Source organism: Hypanus sabinus, chromosome 1 (genome assembly GCF_030144855.1).
Source record: "Hypanus sabinus isolate sHypSab1 chromosome 1, sHypSab1.hap1, whole genome shotgun sequence".
NCBI lineage: Eukaryota > Metazoa > Chordata > Chondrichthyes > Myliobatiformes > Dasyatidae > Hypanus > Hypanus sabinus.
The window spans coordinates 56,978,446-57,001,113 of record NC_082706.1 but is presented as its reverse complement, the minus strand read 5'-3'; the positions used below and the strand labels follow the sequence as shown (position 1 = coordinate 57,001,113).

At 48.1% G+C, this 22,668-nt stretch overlaps 1 protein-coding gene across 1 annotated transcript in view; it reads right to left on the bottom strand.

Moving 5' to 3' along the window:
* Window positions 1-383: 383 nt before the first annotated feature.
* The window catches only part of LOC132394045 (mitochondrial import receptor subunit TOM40 homolog), a 37,799-nt gene continuing 15,514 nt past the window's right edge, over window positions 384-22,668 (bottom strand). Inside the window, exons 5-9 of the mRNA XM_059969700.1 lie at window positions 12,440-12,545; window positions 11,152-11,274; window positions 6,983-7,059; window positions 6,578-6,680; window positions 384-1,151 (exon numbers count right to left, since the gene is read on the bottom strand). Of these exons, the coding sequence (XP_059825683.1) occupies window positions 1,012-1,151; window positions 6,578-6,680; window positions 6,983-7,059; window positions 11,152-11,274; window positions 12,440-12,545 (549 nt within the window). The 3' untranslated portion in view covers window positions 384-1,011. The remainder of the gene's footprint in view (window positions 1,152-6,577; window positions 6,681-6,982; window positions 7,060-11,151; window positions 11,275-12,439; window positions 12,546-22,668) is intronic.

Here is a 22,668-nt window from a genome sequence, read left to right as displayed (position 1 = left end):
AGGGAAGCTGGAGGTTAATAAAGAGCAAAACAACAGGCCTGTTGTTGTGTGGAGAGGCCAGGCAGGCTGCCAGCGAGGGGATGTTGTGTAATCATGGCGGCATACCACACAGATGGGCAGCTCGCCAATTCACAGCCCAGGCTGCTGCTGCTCAAACCAGCTGGTTACACAATCGCTGGCTGTGGCCTCCAAAACTGGATGCAGCCCAGCAGCCCCAGGTACCATGCCAACCCTGTAGCACAGTCCTCCACACGGGCCAGGAATGGGAAACTGCAACAGGGGGACGAGTCCCTACACCCAGAACAGTGAACACTTGCAGAAGGGAGTGCCACATGGGAGGGGCATTGAAGACGACGATGAACAGACAGACAGAGACACGAGTGTGTATGGCAGACACACAGTCCTGGGTCCTGGGGACTGTGGCTCCATTTGGTTTATTAACAGAGTAAATGCACAATCTCGTTTGCAAAAAAAACGAAAGAGGAACATGTCTGGTGTGGGTTACGTTATGAAACATGATTTCCATGCACACGTCCCTGCAGTGACAGGGCCACACTCTGTACATTGGCCGCTGTGGGCAGAGGTCAGAGAGAAGGCCCAGGAGAGCAGAGGCCACCACCTCTTGGGACCTGGTAAGACCGGGGAACCGTTTGTTAAAAGCAAGAGGAAGGAGAGGGGAAGGGATTGAACGAGAACAAGTGAATTCAAACCAAGAGACGACCCCAGGATTTAACGCACCCCACAGATGAGTGGGGTGGAGGGGTGGAGCAGTCTCTCCCACCTCCCTCTGCCTCCCCCCACAACCTAATGTACTGAGAGACCAACGTCAGTCGCATCTCTAGGGGATGACAGGAGAGACCTTGCATCCCTGGCCCCCCACTCCTCTGTCCCCCGCCCTGGACCACCGAAGACGGGACCCTTGGAAAACAAGGTCTCTGTACATTCCAGTAAAATATAAAAACGTCCATTGTTTCCCTCCTCGTCTGTGTGCAGCGGGTGGGGGCCCCAGGACTAGCCAATCGTCAGACCGAAGCCACACTGGAACTTGCTCTTCCTGTGGTTGAGGAAGGCTCCCAGAGCCAGTGTCAGGGGCAGGGGCACCAATTTCTTCTCCAAGGTGGCGCCTACCACCCAGTTACTGTCCAAGGAACCTGCAGACACACAGTTTGGAGGGGAGGGTAAAAGAGAAAAGAATTAAGTCCTCATTTCACTGACTCGACCTCCTATGAGGTCACTGCCTGACCCACCCCACAGACCTCTGCTCTCCACACCCTGCACTGTGGTCTTAGAAATGAGCCCGCGCCTGTCGATCTCTTTACTTATTTAGTGATACAGCACAGAGTAGGTCCTTCTGGCTCTTAAGAGTTATGCTGCACCAGCAACCCCACAACCCTGATTTAACCCTAACTTAATCTCAGTACAATTAATCTACCCAGTATGTCTTTATATTGTGGGAGGTACTTCCACCTTTCAGGGGCAAATCCTGGCCTCCACTGTAGAAACTCCCTCTGGATCCACAGTACAGTGCTGATGTAACTGCTTGGGAATGGGTACAGGGGGAGTTTGAGGGGGATGGAAGTCGTCTTAACGAAGGCCAGGATCAGACTCAAACAGTCCCTCTGGAATAGGGGGAAGGAAGTCAGAAATTGAAGCAAGAGGCGGAGAGGGAAGGACTAAAGGCATCTTGGAGAGAAGCCATTTTTTAAAAAACCAATCGGGGAACAGAGGCTAGACTGCGCAGGCACGTGACGTAGCATGCCAAAGGTTTAAATAAAAGATCACCATATACAGCGGCCATCATCGGAGTGGACTGAGTCAGAGTGGGACAGCTTTGGCTCAACAGGCTTCGGCGTGAATAGGCAGAGGCGAGGGTAGGTTCGGTAAGTTTTGTTTTGTTCGTTTAGAGTAGACAGAATGCCAGGCAGGATGTTGGAATGTTCCTCTTGCAGGATGTGGGAAGTCAGGGAGACCTCCGGTCTCCCTGACAACGATACCTGCAAGAAGTGCATCCAGCTGCAGCTCCTTACAAAACGCATACGGGAACTGTAGCAGGAGCTGGATGACCTCCGGATCATTCGGGAGAATGAGGAGTTTACAGATAGTAGCTACAGGGAGGCAGTTACGCCAAAGGAGCAGCGCACAGGTAATTGGGTTACCGTCAGGCGAGGGAAGGGGAAAGGGCAGGCAGAGCAGGGCTCCCCTGTGGCCATTCCCCTCAACAAGTACACCGATTTGGATACTGTTGGGGGGGATGACTTACCTGGGACAAGCTGCAGCAGCCGGATCTCTGGCACTGAGCCTGGTTCTGCAATGCAGAAGGGAGGGGGGAAGAAGAGGAGAGCAGTAGTGATAGGGGACTTGCTAGTTAAATGTACAGACAGGAGGTTCTGTGGTCGTGACAGAGACTCCCAGACGGCTTGTTGCCTTCCGGGTGACAGGGTCAGGGACATCTCTGATCGCGTGCGCAGCATTCTGAAATGGGAGGGTGATCAGCCAGATGTCATGGTACATATTGGTACCAACGACGTAGGAAGAAAGAGTGACGAGGTCCTGAAGAGTGAGTATAGAGAACATGGTAGGAAGTTAAAAAGCAGGACCTCGAGGGTGGTAATCTCAGGATTACTACCTGTGCCATGTGCCAGTGAGGGTCAGAATAGGATGCTCTGGAGGATGAACATGTGGCTGAGGAACTGGTGAAGGGGGCAGGGTTTCAGATTTCAGGATCATTGGGACCTCTTCTGGGGCAGGTGGGACCTGTACAAGAGAGACGGGTTACACCTGAACTACAGGGGGACCAATACCCTTGCAGGGAGGTTTGTTAGTGCTATTGGGGGGGTGGGGGGCTTAAACTAGATTTGCAGGGGGATGGGAACCACAGTGCCAGAGTAGATAATGGAGTGGGTCTGAAAATAAATGATGTTAAAGTTTCATGCAAAGTCACAAATAGAAGGGTTGTGTGGTGGTAATAATCTTCTGAGGTGTGTCTATTTCAATGCGAGGAGTATTGTGGGGAAGGCTGACAAGCTGAGGGTGTGGATTGACACGTGGAATTATGACATTGAAGCCATTAGTGAAATTTGACTACAGGAGGGGCAGAGGGATGAAGGGTGGGGTGGGGTGGCATTGCTAGTCAGGGAAAATGTTACAGCTGTGCTCAGGCAGGACTGATTAGAGGGCTTAACTACCAAGGCCATTCGGGTGGAGCTGAGAAACAGGAAAGGTATGACCACATTAATGGGGTTGTATTATAGACTACCCAATAGTCAGCAAGAATTGGAGGAGCAAATCTGCAGAGAGATAGCAGACAACTGCAGGAGACAGAAAGTTGTGATAGTAGGGATTTTAATTTTCCACATATTGACTGGGACTCCCATACTGTTAGAGGTCTAGAATGGTTAGAGTTGTAAAATGTGTTCAGAAAAAGTTTTCTAAATCAATATACAGAGGTCCGACTAGAGAGGATGCAATATTAGATCTTTTATTAGGAAATGAGTTAGGGCAGGTGACGGAAGTGTGTGTAGGGGAACACTTTGGTTCCAGTGATCATAACACCATTAGTTTCAACTAGTTCATGGATAAAGATAGATCTGGTCCTCAGGTTGAGGGTTTAAACTGGAAAAAGGCCAAATTTGAAGAAATGAGAAAGGATCTAAAAAGCATAGATTGGGACAGGTTGTTCTCTGGCAAGGATGTGATTGGTAAGTGGGAGGCCTTCAAAGGAGAAATTTTGAGATTACAGAGATTATATGTTCCTGTCAGGGTTAAAGGCAAAGTGAATAAGAATAAGGAACCTTGGTACTCAAGGGATACTGGAACTCTGATAAAGAAGAAGAGAGAGATATATGACAGGTATAGGCACCAGGGAGCAAATAATGTGCATGAGGAGTATAAAAAGTGCAAAAAATACTTAATAAAAGAAATCAGGAGGGCTAAAAGAAGACATGAGGTAGCTTTGGCAGTCAGGGTGAAGGATAATCCAAAGAGCTTCTACAGGTATATTAAGAGCAAAAGGATAGTAAGGGATAAAGTTGGTTCTCTTGACGATCAGAGTTGTCGGCTATGTATGGAACCAAAAGATATGGGGGAGATCTTTAATGGGGTTTTTGCATCTGTATTTTCTAAGGAAACTGGCATGGAGTCAGTGGCAAACAAGTAGTGAGGTCATGGAGCCTATACAGATCGAAGAGGAGGAGGTGCTTCCTATCTTGAGGCAAATCAGAGTAGATAAATCGCCAGGACCTGACAGGGACCCTCGGACCTTGAAGGAGACGAGTGTTGAAATTGCAGGGGCCCTGGAAGATATATTTAAAATGTCGGTATCTACAGGTGACATGCCGGAGGATTGGAGGATAACTGATGTTGTTCCGTTGTCTAAAAAAGGCTCTAGAAGTAATCCGGGAAATTACAGGCCGGCAAGTTTGACGTCGGTAGTAGGTAAATTATTGGAAGGAGTACTAAGGGATAGGATCTACAAGTATTTAGATAGACAGGGACTTTTTAGGGAGAGTAAACATAGCTTTGTGTGTGATAAGTCATGTTTAACAAATCTATTAGAGCTTTTCAAGGAGGTTACCAGGAAAGTGGATGAAGGGAAGGCAGTGGATGTTGTCTACATGGACTTCAGTAAGGCCTTTGACAAGGTCCTGCATGGGAGGTTAGTTAGGAAGATTCAGTTGCTAGGTATACATGGTGAGGTAATAAATTGGATTAGAGATTGGCTCAATGGGAGAAGTCAGTGAGTGGTAGTGGAGGATTGCTTCTCTGAATGGAGGCCTGTGACCAGTGGTATGGCACAGGGATCAGTGCTAGGTCCATTGTTATTTGTCATCTATATCAATGATCTGGATGATAATGTGGTAAATTGGATCAGCAAATTTTACAAAGATACAAAGATTGGAGGTGTAGAGGACAGTAAGGAAGGTTTTCAAAGCTTGCAGAGGGATCTGGACCAGCTGGAAAAATGGGCTGAAAAATGGCAGATGGAGTTTAATACAGACAAGTGTGAGGTATTGCACTTTGGAAGGAAAAACCAAGGTAGAACATATAAGGTAAACGGTAGGACACTGAGGAGTGCAGTGGAACAGAGGGATCTGGGAATACAGATACAAAATTCCCAAAAATGGCATCACAGGTAGGTAGGGTAGTAAAGGGAGTTTTTGGTACATTGGCCTTTATAAATCAAAGTATTGAGTATAAGAGTTGGAATGTAATGATGAGGTTGTATAAGACGTTGGTGAGACCGAATTTGGAGTATCGTGTGCAGTTTTGGTCACCGAATTACAGGAAGGATATTAATAAGGTTGATAGAGTGCAGAGCAGGTTTACAAGGATGTTACTGGAACTTGAGAAACTGAGTTACAGAGAAAGGTTGAATAGGTTAGGACTTTATTCCCTGGAGTGTAGGAGAATGAGGGGTGATTGATAGAGGTGTATAAAATTATGATGGGTAAAGATAGAGTGAATGCAAGCAGGCTTTTTCCACTGAGGCTAGGGGAGGAAAAAACCAGAGGACATGGGTTAAGGGTGAAGGGGGTAAAGTTTAAAGGGAAATTGGAGGGGGGGTTCTTCACACAGAGTGTGGTGGGAGTGTGAAATGAGCTGCCAGATGAAGTGGTAAATGTGGGCTGACATTTAACATTTAAGAAAAACTTGGACAGGTAAATGGCTGAGAGGAGTATGGAGGGATATGGGCTGGGAGCAGGCAGCGAAATGGTTCAGCACAGTCAAAAAGGGCCAAACGGCCTGTTTCTGTGCTGTGATGTTCTATGATTGAAGAACCAGAAAGGGATGAGGCTTAGAGGAGTCAGGACCACTTTGGAACACTGAAAGGAGGTTGAACTGAGGACCACAAAACAATGGAAAACCAGGATAAATGGGAAGGTCTTTTTCCTGATTAAGGAGAAGCAAAGTCCAGCGTAGGTGCTAAATGTGTGGGTGTGTGCATCTGGGGAGGGGGGTGCGGGGAGAGAGGAGAGTGTGCACCTTGGGGGTGGGTGGACAGTTGGAATGGAGAGAGAGAGAGATCGAACAGAGACTGTGCTGGGAAGTCTAGGATGGATGGGATAGAACAGCCATAGTATTCACAGAGACTGGCTGTCAGCTCGTCAAAGCACCTGGAGGGTGGGAGGAGAGTGTCTCGGAATTGGCTTCTCACTCAAACTCATTAGGTACTTAGCCATTCCTGTTTGTCAACAAACCAACCATGTTTTGTCATCTGACCCACCACGCCCCCAGACTTCCTCAATCCATAAACTGTTTACCGCTCTCCCCTCCATTTCAGATCCCTGTGCCATGGTGTTCCTGTACAGTGCTTCTCTTGTCATGTACGTCGAAACACAGTTTCATTTGCATCGACGATCATCACACCCACGGATGTGCTGAGGAAAACCTCCAAGTGCCACCACACATCCCAACACCAACTCTGTACACCGTCCTCCGATCAGAATTCAGCAAATCACCACCCTCCCTCAAATACACTAAAAAGAAACCGAGACCTGAGACAATGCTGTTTCCTACCATGATAAATTTACTCCTCCCCTCTCCACACCCTCTGTCCATCAGGATGTTGCACACCCACCTTTAAACAGTAGGTTGGCCTTTGGTAAGTCCAGCTGGTAGCCAAAGGTGACGTTGGTTTCCTGCATGCGGAGACTGGCCTCTAGCTCCACACCCACCTGTAACTGGGAGCGGAAAGAGGACAGTGATTTAGAGTCAGCCTCGGTCGTCCCGAATCCCCTAAAGTTACAGGCCAAGGGGACCGGACTCCCAGAGTAGCCCCTCCCTGACACTGGAGAGGCACAGTTGTTGCAGGTGCGAAGTGATGTCCAGTGCGTAGCCTTAGGAACAGCAAGATCCCACTGACCCAGGAAGTCTATGAAGGTCACCATGGGGTGAGGGGCTCACTACCACCAACACCCCTCCCCGTTTGGCACCAAGCACGGCGCACCCTGCTCATGCCCCAACCGCGGTGTACCCCGTTTACCTGCTCATTAGCTTTGTGGTAGTACGTAGCATGTCCTCCTGCTGGGTTCAGGGTCAGTGTCCCAATCCAGTTACTGCCTGTGGGAGAGGCCAAGGGTCACTGGTCAGACAGGGTCACAGAATACACCCATCCCCATCTGTCACCCTCTGCCCATTACATCCCTCCCCATCTATGTGACCCCTACACCCTTCCACATCAGTCAGCCCCCACCCACCCCACCAGTTTAAACCCCTTCAGACCCTACACCCCCTCCTTGTCTCAGTGATCCCCTACACCCATCCTTTCTCAGAGGGCAGCCTGCATTGGCTCCAGTAAAACGACACCGCCACCTACTGGCCGCCGGTGGAATTGCTGCCAGCCCGAGAGCCTCACCACCAATGAGCCTCACCTCTAACAAGGGAGGGAGGCAAAAGTCCATTATTCTGGATGAGATTTTGGGGTACTTGGAAGCAAGTAGACATGGCTTTCTTTAAGGGAAAATCTTGCCTGATAAATTAGGCAGGGTCAGTGTTGGTACTGCTTTTTCATGTTATTTGTCAATAACAGAACTGATGGCTTTGGTGGCAGAGAACACACGCAAAAATGCTGGAGGAACTCGGCAGGCTTGGCAGAATCTATGGAAAAGTGTAAACAATCAATGTTTCAGGCCGAGACCTTTCATTAGGACTGAAAGAGTCCCATCCTGATAGAATCATAGAACACTACAGCACAGTACAGGCCCTTCAGCCCTCCATGTTGTGCCGACCCATATAATCCTTAAAAAAAGTACTAAACCCACGCTACCCCATAACCCTCCATTTTTCTTTCATCCATGTGCCTGTCCAAGAGGCTCTTAAATACCCCTAATGTTTTGGCCCCCACCACCCTCCCTGGCAAGTCATTCCAGACACTCACGACCCTCTGTGTAAAAAACTTACCCCTGATGTCTCCCCTAAACTTCCCTCCCTTAATTTTGTACATATGCCCTCTGGTGTTTGCTATTGGTGCCCTGGGAAACAGGTACTGACTATCCACCCTTTCTATGCCTCTCATAATCTTGTAGACCTCTATCAAGTCCCCTCTCATTCTTCTACACTCCAAAGAGAAAAGTCCCAGCTCTGCTAACCTTGCTTCATATGACTTGTTCTCCAAACCAGGCAACATCCTGGTAAATCTCCTCTGCACCCTTTCCATAGCTTCCACATCCTTCCTATAATCAGGTGACCAGAATTGAACACAATACTCTTTAAGTGCGGTCTCACCAGAGATTTGTAGAGTTGCAATATGACCTCTCTACTCTTGAACTCAATCCCCCTGTTAATGAAGCCTAGCATCCCATAGGCCTTCTTAACAACCCTATCAACCTGTGCAGCGACCTTGAGGGATGTATGGATTTGAACCCCAAGGTCCCTTTGTTCATCCACATTCTTAAGTAACTGACCATGAATCCTGTACTCAGTCTTCTGGTTTGTCCTTCTAAAATGCATCACCTCACACTTGTCCGGATTGAACTCCATCTGCCAGTTTTCTGCCCAACTCTGCAGCCTATCTATATCCTCTTGTAACTTTCAATAACCTACAGCTCCATCCACAACTCCTCCAATCTTCCTGTCATCCGCAAACTTACTCACCCATCCTTCCACCTCTACATCCAGGTCATTTATAAAAATTACAAATAGCAGGGGTCCCAGGACAGATCCCTGCAGCACTCCACTAGTCACCGACCTCCAGGCAGAATACTTTCCTTCCACAACTACCCTCTGCTTTCTTCCTTTAAGCCAATTTTTTATCCAAACAGCCAAGGTTCCACAACCCATGTCTCATGACTTTCTGGACGAGTCTCTTGTGAGGGACCTTGTCAAATGCTTTGCAAAAGTCCATGTAGACCACATCCACTGCCCTACCCTCATCAATTTCTTTTGTTACCTCTTCAAAAAACTCAATCAGGATCGTGAGGCACGATCTTCCTTTCACAAAGCCATGTTGACTATCCATGAGTAGACTGTACTTCTAGTACTTGAAGGGTCTCGGCCCGAAACATCGACTGAACATTTTTCCATAGATGCTGTCTGGCATGCTGAGTTCCTCCAGCTTTTCATGTGTGTTGCTCGGATTTCCAGCACCTACAGATCTTCTGTTTGTGGGTGGAGGGGCAGCTGGTGTTAAGAAATCAGGGAGTGTGCAGGAGGATTAAGAGGAAGTGTCAGATGGCATACAGTGTTGGGAAGTGTATGGTCATGCACTTTGATAGAAGAAATAAAGGTGTAGGCTAGTGGTCACCAACTCATTAATCGCGATCGACTGGTCGATCTTTGAGACTTTCCCAGTAGATCTCAAAAAAAAAGAAAAATAAATGCACAAATACTGTTGAGAGATTGTTTCCGGGTTGCGGGGTTTTAGTTCCGTTCTTTCTGCCCAGTGTGCATGCGTGTAGCTCCCCCACCCCCGCACTACACAGTGTAATTCAGTGGTCCCCAACGACCGGGCCTCAAGGAAACAATATGAGTCAGCTGCACCTTTCATTCCCTGTCTCGCCGTCTGTTGAACCTGAATGCACGCAAGTCGCCTAAACGCAGTGACACCCTCGCGCAGCCGGCGGGAAGCGCCATTGCTTCTGGCCTGGAGCGCGGACAGACGGACGCCGCCTCTGAACCTGTTTAGCACACTGAATGTTCGTGGGGAACCCGGTGCCAAAATATTCGCAGATGACCTAATCCATTTCGTAAGTAGCAGAGTAGCTACCTCGCTGCGATTAGCTGAAACAAACTTTTGTCGGCCGATAGATCCTGTAGAGGGCGGGCGCGGGCCTGTCGCTCTCTCTGGACTGCAACCACTATGGCCCCGGTACGGGGACCTCCGGCCCTGATCTTGACCTCTCACCCCACCCACGACCAGCTGTACCTGTCCAGGGCGTCTGGCGGCGGGCGGGCAGAGGCTGTCTAATGAGGCAATGAAGCCCTCAAAACTGTTTTGGTACCGAGTCCAAACACCCTGCACTTAAAGACGAACCCACTGAGTTTTCTCAGTGGAAAAAACGTGAGCAGTGCAGGACAGCGGCTAAGTGCCGAGAGCAGCGAAAACGAAATTGTGGAATAGACTGGACATAAGGAACCTGCTTCGAGTATCGCTGCATTCCCGTCGTGTTTAACACCCCCTCCTCCCATCGGCCGGTCCGCAAGAATATTGTCAATACTAAACTGGTTCGTGGTGCAAAAAAGGGTGGTGACCCCTGGTGCTGATGCATTATTTCTACTTCCGGGTTGCGGGGTTTTACTTCTGGTCTTTTCTGCCCCAGTGCGCATGCGTGTGACTGATCGATCTGGGGTCGATCTCGCCTTTCACTAAGGCCGAGGTAGGGGATCTTGGGCTTAAAAAGGTTGGTGACCACTAGTGTAGGCTATCTTCTAATAGAGGGCAAAATAGAGAGGTGCAATGGGACTTGGGGACTTCTCATGCAAGGCTCCTTAAAGGTTACCTTGCAGGTTTAGTTGGTGTTAAGGAAGGCAAATACAATGTTAGCATCCATTCTGAGAGCTCTAGAATATAAAAGCAAGGATCTAATGCTGAGGATTTAAAAGTCATTGTCCAGATCATATTTTGGGCTCCAAATCGAAGGAAAGATGTGCAAGTATTGGAAAGGGTCCAGAGGAAGTTCACGAGAATGATTCCAAGAATGAAAGGGTTAAAACAAGAGGAGCTTATGCTCTGAGTTTAGATGAATTGGGGGTGGGGGGGGGGGGATCTCACTGATACCTATTCAATTTCAAAAGGCCTAATAGAGTGGATGGACAGGGGATGTTTCCTACAGTGGGAGTCTCTGGGACTGGGAGTACAGCCTCAGAATGGAGGGACATCCCTTTAAAACACAGATGAGGAATACCTTTTGCGATTGGGTTGCGAATCACACACTGCTGTGGAGCCGAAGTCATTATGTACTTTTAAACTGGAGGTTGATAGGTTCTTGATTAGCTGGAGTGTCAGAGGTAATGGGAGAAGGCAGGAGAATGGGATTGAGAGGGTTAGTAAGTCAACAACGATGGAGTAGAGGAACAAACTTGATGGGCCAAATGGCCTCATTCTGCTCTGATTTCTTACTGTCTGAGAGGATTCAAGGTTGGAAGGAAACCCCTTCCTTACCTCTCGCTGAAACAGTTAACCCAGGACACGCTGACCCTTCTGTCCAAACATACCTGTGTACCGGCCGGCAACTGACATCACCGCCCCTTCCTCACCAGGTCGACGATGATAAACTAACTCGGCCCCGAGTGCCAGGCGAGGAGTAATACTCTGCAGAAAGTGCGCCACCATGATCCCTGCAGAGACACCATTGCTCAGTGAAGCAATACAGCACGCACAGGGCCTCACACGTGGATGGGACGGGTCAGTCACTGCAGAACACGCAGGTCCAGTACCAGTGGGGACGGGTCTGTCACTGTATAACAATGGGGTACGGTACCAGTGGGGAGGAGTCTGTCACTGTGTAACACCAGGGTACGGTACCAGTGGGGATGGGTCTGTCACTGTGTAACACTGGGGTATGGTACCGGTGGGGATGGGTCTGTCACTGTATAACACCGGGGTACGGTACCGGTGGGGACGGGTCTGTTACTGTGTAACACCGGGGTACGGTACCGGTGGGGACGGATCTGTCACTGTATAACACCGGGGTACGGTACCGGTGGGGACAGATCTGTTACTGTGTAACACCGGGGTACGGTACCGGTGGGGACAGATCTGTTACTGTGTAACACTGGGGTACGGTACCAGTGGGGACCGGTCAGTCGCCGTAGAACACCGGGGTATGGTACCAATGGGGACGGGTCAGTCGCCGTATAACACCGGGGTACAGTACCAATGGGGACGGGTCAGTCGCCGCATAAAACTGGGGTATGGTACCAATGGGGACGGGTCAGTCGCCGTGTAACACCAGGGTACGGTACCGGTGGAGATGGGTCTGTCACTGTATAACACAGGGGTACGGTACCAGTGGGGATGGGTCTGTCACTGTAACACTGGGGTATGGTACCGGTGGGGATGGGTCTGTCATTGTATAACACTGGGGTACGGTACTGGTGGGGACGGGTCTGTCACTGTATAACAATGGGGTACGGTACCGGTGGAGACGGGTCTGTCACTGTGTAACACCGGGATACGGTACCGGTGGGGACGGGTCTGTCACTGTGTAACACTGGGGTATGGTACCAATGGGGACGGGTCAGTCGCCGTATAACACCGGGGTACAGTACCAATGGGGACGGGTCAGTCGCCGTATAATACCGGGGTATGGTACCAGTGGGGACGGGTCTGTCACTGTATAACAATGGGGTACAGTACTGGTGGGACGGGTCTGTCACTGTATAACACCAGGAAACAGGTCTGTCATTGAATAACACCGGGTATCGTACCAGCAGGGATGGGATAAATTCTGCATCCTGTGCAGAAGGTTCGAGGGCAGACAAACAGCAGATTGTGACTCACCTGAGCCAAGGAGAATGTCAGGGTTCCCAAGGGTTAATGTCGCTGTGTAATCCTCACCCCGATACTCTGAGTCCACCTGCCAGTTAATGAACTTCGACTGTTGCGTCTACAGATGAGAAAATGTGGGATCAGATCCAATGTAAATCTTTCACACCATCCAATCAGACACTCCCAGGATCAAACAGAGCAAAACACCCATCACGCTGACTCTCACACACCCCCGGGGTCAGACACAGAGTGAATCTCCCTCCACACCGTCCCATCACACACTCCCGGGGTCAGACACAGAGTGAATCTCCCTCCACACCGTCCCATCACACACTCCCAGAGTCAGGCACAGAGTGAATCTCCCTCCACACTGTCCCATCACACACTCCCGGGGTCAGACACAGAGTGAATCTCCCTCCACACCGTCCCATCACACACTCCCGGGGTCAGACACAGAGTGAATCTCCCTCCACACTGTCCCATCACACACTCCCAGAGTCAGACACAGAGTGAATCTCCCTCCACACCGTCCCATCACACTCTCCCGGGGTCAGACACAGAGTGATCTCCCTCCACACCGTCCCATCACACACTCCCAGAGTCAGACACAGAGTGAATCTCCCTCCACACTGTCCCATCACACACTCCCGGGGTCAGACACAGAGTGAATCTCCCTCCACACTGTCCCATCACACACTCCTGGGGTCACAGAGTGATCTCCCTCCACACCGTCCCATCACACACTCCCAGGGTCAGACACAGAGTGATCTCCCTCCACACCGTCCCATCACACACTCCTGGGGTCACAGAGTGATCTCCCTCCACACCGTCCCATCACACACTCCCGGGGCCAGACACAGAGTGAATCTCCCTCCACACTGTCCCATCACACACTCCCAGAGTCAGACACAGAGTGAATCTCCCTCCACACCATCCCATCACAGTCTCCCGGGGTCAGACACAGAGTGATCTCCCTCCACACCGTCCCATCACACACTCCTGGGGTCACAGAGTGATCTCCCTCCACACCGTCCCATCACACACTCCCGGGGTCAGACACAGAGTGAATCTCCCTCCACACCGTCCCATCACACACTCGCGGGGTCAGACACAGAGTGAATCTCCCTCCACACTGTCCCATCACACACTCCCAGAGTCAGACACAGAGTGAATCTCCCTGCACAACGTCCCATCACACACTCCCGGGGCCAGACACAGAGTGATCTCCCTCCACACCGTCCCATCACACACTCCTGGGGTCACAGAGTGATCTCCCTCCACACCGTCCCATCACACACTCCCGGGGCCAGACACAGAGTGAATCTCCCTCCACACTGTCCCATCACACACTCCCAGAGTCAGACACAGAGTGAATCTCCCTCCACACCATCCCATCACAGTCTCCCGGGGTCAGACACAGAGTGATCTCCCTCCACACCGTCCCATCACACACTCCTGGGGTCACAGAGTGATCTCCCTCCACACTGTCCCATCACACACTCCTGGGGTCAGACACAGAGTGAATCTCCCTCCACACCGTCCCATCACACACTCCCGGGGTCAGACACAGAGTGAATCTCCCTCCACACCGTCCCATCACACACTCGCGGGGTCAGACACAGAGTGAATCTCCCTCCACACTGTCCCATCACACACTCCCAGAGTCAGACACAGAGTGAATCTCCCTCCACACCGTCCCATCACACTCTCCCGGGGTCAGACACAGTGATCTCCCTCCACACCGTCCCATCACACACTCCTGGGGTCAGACACAGAGTGAATCTCCCTCCACACCGTCCCATCACACTCTCCCGGGGTCAGACACAGAGTGATCTCCCTCCACACCGTCCCATCACACACTCCTGGGGTCACAGAGTGATCTCCCTCCACACCGTCCCATCACACACTCCTGGGGTCAGACACAGAGTGAATCTCCCTCCACACCGTCCCATCACACATTCCCAGGGTCAGACACAGAGTGAATCTCCCTCCACACCGTCCCATCACACACTCCCGGGGTCAGACACAGAGTTGAACTCCCTCCACGTCGTCCCATCACACACTCCCGGGGTCAGACAGAGATTGAATCTCCCTCCACACCGTCCCATCACACACTCCTGGGGTCAGACACAGAGTGAATCTCCCTCCACACTGTCCCATCACACACTCCCGGGGTCAGATTGAGAGCGGAGCTCCGTCCACAGCCTGTGGTCAATTGCTGTGAGACGTTGGGGCCCTTATTAGGGTCTCTGAAATTAAATTCTGGACATCCTTCAAAGCCGGACTGCTGATTTTAGTCATGTGATATGCAGGGCAGAAGGTCGGCCAGACTATTTCCTAGTCGCTGCGTTCCGAGGCCTCGTCAAGGTGAACATTCACAGGTCTGGGCGACAGGCAGGCAAAGCTTCTGCAGAATCCACCTGCCTGTCCGTCCTCTGGGGGCTGGGCAGCAACACAGACAGAGTAGAAGCCTTCCCACACAGGTGCAGAGTGGAGCATGAAAAAGCCAGCCTCTATGAAAGGGAGGCACCGTCTAGCGGAAGAGCCAGAATCAGAGTGGTAAGGCTTTGGTGAGGTGAGTAGGTGAGTCTACTTATTTAACTCTTGAAAGAAAAAGGCAGTGTTCCTATGTGAAATTACTGAGGGTTACTCAGAGACCTCTATTTTTCTAAGCTCCATGTACCTGTCCAGGAGTCTCTTAAAAGTCCCTATCGTATCTGCCTCCACCACCGTCACCGGCAGCCCATTCCATGTACTCACCACTCTCTGAGTGAGAAACTTACCCCTGACATCTCCTCTGTACCCACTTCCAAGCACCTTAAAACTGTGCCCTCTCGTGTTTGCCATTTCAGCCCTGGGAAGCCACACGATCAATGCCTCTCATCATCTTATACACCTCTACCAGGTCACCTCTTTCTCCATGGAGAAAAGGGGAAAATCTATTCTTGTAAAGCATTCTCCCCAATCCAGGCAACATACTTGTAAACCCCCTCTGCACCCTTTCTATAGTTCCCACATCCTTTAAGTAGTGAGGTGACCAGAACTGAGCACAGTACTCCAAGTGAGGTCTGACCAGGGTCCCATATAGCTGTAATATTACCTCTCGGTTCTTGAACTCAATCCTACGGTTGATGAAGGCCAATGCTCTGTATGCCTTCTTAACCACAGAGTCAACCTGTGCAGCAGCTTTGAGTTTCCTGTGGACTCGGACGCCAAGATCCCCAATACTCCACACAGCCAGGAGTCTTACCATCCATGCTATATTCTGCCACCATATTTGACCTACCAAAATGAACCACCTGATATTTATCTGGGTTGAACTCCATTTGCCACTTCTCAGCCCAATTCTGCATCCTATCAAAGTCCCGCTGTACCCTCTGACACTATCCACAACACCCCCAATCTTTGTGTCACCAGCAAATTCATTAACCCATCCTCATCCAAATCATTTATAAAATATCACCAAGAGTAGGGGTCCCAGAACAGATCCCTGAGGCACACTACTGGTGACCGACCTCCATGCAGAATATGACCCATCTATAACCACTCTTTGCCTTCTGTGGGCAAGCCAATTCTGGATCCACAAAGCAACGTCCCCTTGGATCTCATGCCTCCTTAATTTCTCAATAAGCCTTGCATGGGGTGCTCTACATCTAATGTTTTCCCTTCTCTCAGTCACCCATTTATCTGTCTCCTCTAGCCTTGGGGTGTCTACTTCCCTGTAGCTCCAGTAGCTCCCTGTAGCTTACTTTCCCTAACAAGTCATCGAGCTGCAGCTTCAGTTTCCTAACACTGTCTCGAAGGAGCTTGGTATTTTATCAAATGCCTTGTTGAAATCCAAATACACTACAACTACTACTCTACCTTCAGCAATGTGTTTAGTCACATTCTCAAAAAAAAATTCAGTCAGGCTCGTAAGGCACGACCTGCCTTTGACAAAGCCATACTGAATATTCCTAATCATATTATACCTCTCCAAATGTTCAAAAATACTGCCTCTCAGGATCTTCTCCATCGACTTACCAACCACTGAAGTAAGACTCACCAGTCTATAATTTCCAGGGCTATCTCTACTCCCTTTCTTGAATAAGTAGAATATTGATGATGCAAAGATCATCACCAGAGGCTCAGCAATCTCCTCCCTCACCTCCCACAGTAGCCTGGGGTACATCTCATCTAGTCCTGGTGACCTATCCAACTTGATGCTTTCCAAGAGCTCCAGCACATCCTCTTCCTTAATATCTACGTGCTCCATTTCTCAGTCTGCTACAAGTCACCCCTACAATTGCCAAGATCCTTTTCCGTAGTGAATACTGAAGCAAAGTATTCATTAAGTACCTCAGCTATCTCCTCCGGTTCCATGCACTCTTTTCCATTGTCACACTTGATTGGTCTTATTCTCTCACGTCTTATCCTCTTGCCCTTCACATACTTGTAGAATGCCTTGGGGTTTTCATTAACCCTGCTTGCCAAGGCCTTCTCATGGCCCCTTCTGGCTCTTCTAATTTCCTTCGTAAGCTCCTTCCTGCTAGCCTTATAATCTTCTAGATCTCTATCATTACCTAGATCCTTAGAGACTGTGTTAGGGAACTGAAGCTGCAGCTCGATGACTTGTTAGGGAAACTGAGGGGACGATAGAAAGGAGTGACAGGGAGGTAGTCACCCCAAGGCTACAGGAGACAGATAAATAGGCGACCGAGAGAATGGAAAACATCAGATAGTGCAGAGCATCTCTGTGGCTGTGCCCCTCAATGATAAGTTCTCCATTTTGAGTACAGTTTGTGGGGGGGTCGTGGTGACCTATGGGGAAAGCACAGCAGCTGTACCTCTGGACCGAGTCTCACCCTGTGGCTCAGAAGGGTAGGGAATGGAAGAGGATGCAGCAGTAATAAGGGACTCTATAGTTAGGGGTACAGACAGGTGATTCTGTGGACGTGAGAAAGAAACAGTGGTGTGTTTTCCTCCCAGGTGCCAAGGTCCGCGATGCTTCTGAATGCTTCCAAAATATCCAGAAAAGGGAAGGTGAGCAGCTAGATGTTGTGGGTCATACTGATACCAAAAACATAAGTAGAAAAAGGGAGGAGGTCCTGAAGACAGAATCCAGGGATTGCTGCCTGTGCACTGGATAGTGAGGGTAGGAATAAAATGAGGTGGCAAATAAGTGCATGGCTGAAGAATTGAGGCAGGGGCAGGTGTGACCTGTATTAAATTGCAGTTGAATCTGAGGGAGACTAATACTCTGGTGGGCAGATTTGCTAAAGCTGTTTGGAGTAGCTTAAATCAATATGGCGGGGGGATGGGAACCAGGGTGATGGAGCTGAGGATGAGCCAGCAGGTTTACAAGCAGATGATGGGTGTAACATGAATGCAAGGAAGGACAAGCCAATGATTAGGTACAAATGCAGAAAGAGCAAAGAGTTAAGTTGCACCACAGAGGCAAAATTCAAAAGGGCGAAGAATGCTGCATTTAAATACACATAGCGGATATTCTTTGTATTGGAAGGACAGACAAGAAGGCATAGACAGTGGTGTGGTTCTATTGTCAAGAGATGGAATTACATCTTTGGAAAGAGGTGACATCGGGTCAGAGAATGTTGAAGCTTTGTGGGTGGAGTTAAGAAAATGCAAGGGTTAAAAAAAACCATTACAGGAATCATAAATATGCCTCTTAATAGTAGCCAAGATGTGGGGTTGAGATTGTAATGACAGCTGGAAAGGACATGTAATAAAGGTAAGGACACAATTGCAGTGGGGGACTTCATAGTGCAAGGGGATTGGGAAAATCAAGTTGGTGTCAGATCACAGGAGAGGGGACCTGTTGAATGCCTAAGAGATGGCTTTTTAGAGCAGTTCATACTTCAGCCTAATCAGGGAAAGGCCAACTTAGATTGGGTGTTATGTAATAACCCAGATCTTAATGTAAAGGAACCCTTAGGAGGCAGTGATGATAACATGATTGAATTCATACTGCAATTTGAGGAGGAGATGTTGTGGCCATTACAGAGAATTGGATGGCTCAGGGGCAGGAATGGTTACTTCGAGTGCCAGGCTTTAGGAAAAAGGACAGGGAGGGAGGCAAAAGAGGTGGGGGTGTGGTACTGTTGATCAGAGATAGTGTCATGGCTGCAGAGAAGGAGGACGTCATGGAGGGATTGTCTACAGAGTCTCTGTGGGTAGAAGTTAGGAACAGGAAAGGGTCAATAACTCTACTGGGTGTTTTTTTTTTAAAAAATAGACCACCCAATAGCAACAGGGACATCGAGGAGCAGATAGGGAGACAGATTCTGGAAAGGTGCAATAATAACAGAGGAGTTGTGGTGGGAAATTTTAATTTCCCAAATATTGATTGGCACGTGTCCCTAGAGCGAGGGATTTAGATGGGGTGGAGTTTGTTAGGTGTGTTCAGGAAGACTTCTTGACAAAATATGTAAGTAAGCCTACAAGATGTTCTTGATATGGTATTGGGAAGTAAACAGATCTCCTTTACCATAGCTTTGGAGAGGGACAGGAACAGACAAGTTAGGAAAGCGCTTAATGGGAGTGAGGGGAAATATGAGGCTATCAGGCAGGAGCTTGGAAGCGTATATTGGAAATATATGCTCTCAGAGAAACGTATGGAATAAATGTGGCAATGTTCAGGGGATATTTGCGTGGGGTTCTGCACAGGTACATTCCAATGAGACAGGGAAAGGATGGTGTGGTACAGGAACAGTGGTGTACAAGGGTCGTCGTAAATCTAGTCAAGATGAAAAGAAGAGCTTACGAAAGATTCAAAAAAACTAGTTAAATGTTAGAGATCTAGAAGTTATAAGGCTAACAGGAAGGAGCTTAAGAAGGAAACTAGGAGAGCCAGAAGGGGCCATGAGAAGGCCTTGGTGGACAGGATTAAGGAAAACCCCAAGGCTTTCTACAAGTATGTGAAGGGCAAGAGGATAAGACGAGAGAGAATAGGACCAACCAAGTGTGACAGTGGAAAAGTGTGCATGGAACTGGAGGAGATAGCAGATGTACTTAATGAGTACTTTGCTTCAGTATTCACTATGGAAAAGGATCTTGGCGATTTTAGGGATGACTTGCAGTGGACTAAAAAGATAGAGCATGTAGATACGAAGGAAGAGGAAGTGCTGGGGCTTTTAGAAAGCATCAAGTTGGATAAGTCACCGGGACCGGGTGAGATGTACCCCAGGCTACCGTGAAGGGTGAAGATTGCTGAGCCTCTGGTGACGATCTTTGCATTATCAATGAGGACGGAAGAGGTTCCTGAGGATTGGAGGGTTGTATGTGTGGTTCCCTTATTCAAGAAAGGGAGTAAAGATAGTCCTGGAAATATCCCCTGAACATTGCCACATTTATTCTGTACGTTTCTCTGAGAACATATATTTCCAATATATGGATTTTAGCAAAGGCATTTGACAAGGTACCCAATGCAAGACTTATTGAGAAAGTAAGGAAGCATGGGATCCAAAGGGGAACTTGCTTTGTGGATCCAGAACTGGCTGGTCATATTCTGCATGGAGGTCGGTCACCAGTGGAGTGCCTCAGGGATCTGTACTGGGATACCTACTCTTTGTAATTTTTCAGGAAAAATTATCAGCTTTGCTGGAAAGCGAAGGGAGGGATTTAAATCTAATTTATACATTTCACTCATAACTTCTCGATATTTCTTTCTTTCGGCTAAGATTTCGGGGGGATAATCTTCAACTCTACGAATGTGTGTTGAATTAAAGAGTAATTTCCGCATCTTTCTGGCTTCTTAAAGAATAGCTTCTTTAGTCGTGTAATAATGCAAAGAAAGTACAACTGCTCGGGGACGTAATTCGGCTGAACGGCGAGAGAATGGAATTCTGAGGACCCTGTCGATTCAGGGGCTACTTAATTCAAAAGTGATTAATAGCTATCATTTATAAACAGTTAATGAATGCTCGCACATCGCCTAATGATAGGGTTCAACGCACCTGGGAAGTAGAACTTCAACATTCACTCTCAGATAACCAATGGAGTAAAATTTATTATTTAGTTAATAATTCATCTATCTGTGCATGCCATATTTTAATTCAGTTTAAGGGCCCAAATGTCCAAAGATAAATTGGTGCATATTTTTCCTAATATATGCCCTATTTGTGATAGATGTAATGCTACTCTAATCCATATTTTTTGGTCATGTGTAAGCTTAAATAATTTTTGGAGGGATGTGTTTGGAATATTATCTAAAGTTATAGATATGGATGTTCAACCTAATCCACACAGCAATTTTTGGGATTTTCCCAGAGGAAGCAAGCAAAGAGTCTGCCTCCGCCCAACATGTGATAGCTTTTCCAACTTTACTGGCTGGGAGAGCTATTTTGCTACACTGGAAAGAATCTAACCCACCTACTGTTTTCTATTGGCTCTCCTCCATTATGTCATGTTTAAGCTTGGAGAAAATTAGAAGTCGGACATTTGATATATCTTTTGATTTTGAACAAGTCTGGTGACCCTTTATTCAAATTTTCACATGATTTAATTTATGTTTATTCTCTCTGGAGAATATCCTTGTCCATGAAGGTTCGGAGATGACTGGAAGGATGTGTTTTTTTTTCTCTCTTTCTTTTTTTAAGTCTATCCTCATTTGGACTGCCCAATCTTTCTTTTTTTTCTCTCTTTTTTGTTTTAGTTTAGTTAGTGGGGTTTTTCTTTCTCTATCAATAAAATTTCCAATCTTTTTTATTTATGATTGCTATGAGGAGTTGTAATTTCTCTCTGACCATTGTATATATAACGGCATAATATAGTACCTATTTGAGTTTGATATTATGTGCTTTTTGTCTTTAATATTGCTGTTTATATGTCTTTTATATTATCTACTTGTTAAACTCCTCTTTCGATTTGTATTTAACTATATAACAATCACAGCACGGAAACAGGCCATCTCGGCCCTCCTGGTCCGTGCCGAAATTTGTATATTTGTATTTGTATATACTTCATTTGAAAATCAATAAAAGAGATTGAAAAATGTAAATGTAATTTTTATAAATGATCTGGATAAGGAAGTGGATGAACAGGTTAGTAAATTTGCTGATGACAGAAAGGTTGGGGGTGTTGTGGATAGTGTGGAGGGTTGTCAGAGGTTACAGCGGGACATTGATAGGATGCAAAACTGGGCTGAGAAGTGGCAGATGGAGTTCAACCCAGATAAGTGTGAGGTGGTTCATTTTGGTAGGTCAAATATGATGGCAGAATATAGTATTTATGGTAAGACTCTTGGCAGTGTGGAGGATCAGGGGGTTCTTGGGGTCCGAGTCCATAGGACACTCAAAGCTGCTACTCAGGTTGACTCTGTGGTTAAGGCGACATACGGTGCATCAGCCTTCATCAATCGTGGGATTGAGTTTAGGAGCCGAGAGGTAATGTTGCAGCTATGTAGGGCTCTGGTCAGATCCCATTTGGAGTACTGAGCTCAGCCCTGGTCGCCTCACTACAGGAAGGATGTGCAGAGGAGATTTACAAGGATGTTGCCTGGATTGGGGAGCATGCCTTATGAGAATAGGTTGAGTGAACTTGGCCTTTCTCCTTGGAGTGATGGAGGGTGAGAGGTGACCTGATAGAGGTGTATAAGGTGATGAGAGGCATTGATCATGTGGATAGTCAGCAGCTTTTTCCCAGGGCTGAAATAGCTAGCACAAGAGTTTTAAGGTGCTTGGAAGTAAATACAGAGGAGATGTCAGGGGTGTTGTTTCTTTTTCAAAAACGCAGAGTGGTGAGTGCATGGAATGGGCTGGTGGTGACAGTGGTGGAGGCAGATACGATAGGGTCTTTTAAGAGACTCCTGGACAGGTACATGGAGCTTAGAAAAATAGAGGACTATGGATAACCCTAGGTAGTTTCTAAGGTAAGGACATGCTCAGCACAGCTTTGTGGGCCAAAGGGCCTGTGTTGTGCTGTAGGTTTTCTATGAGAAGCATAAGTCACATGTATTAGTATCGCAATGGAATAAAGGGAATGACAGCGGGCTGAGTAAGGAGCTTACCTAGATGGATTGGAAGGGGACACTGTTGGGAATGACGGCAGACCAGAGGGAGCTGAAGTTTCCAAGAACAGTTGACAGGGCGCAGGATAGATATGTCCCACAGAAGCAGCTCTCAAATGGCAGGGTAGGCAACCATGGCTGGCAAGGGAAATTAACACTGCATAAAAGCAAAGGTCAGGGCATATAAAGCAAAGAAGTGAGTGGGAAGTTGGATGATTGGGAAGCTTTTAAAATC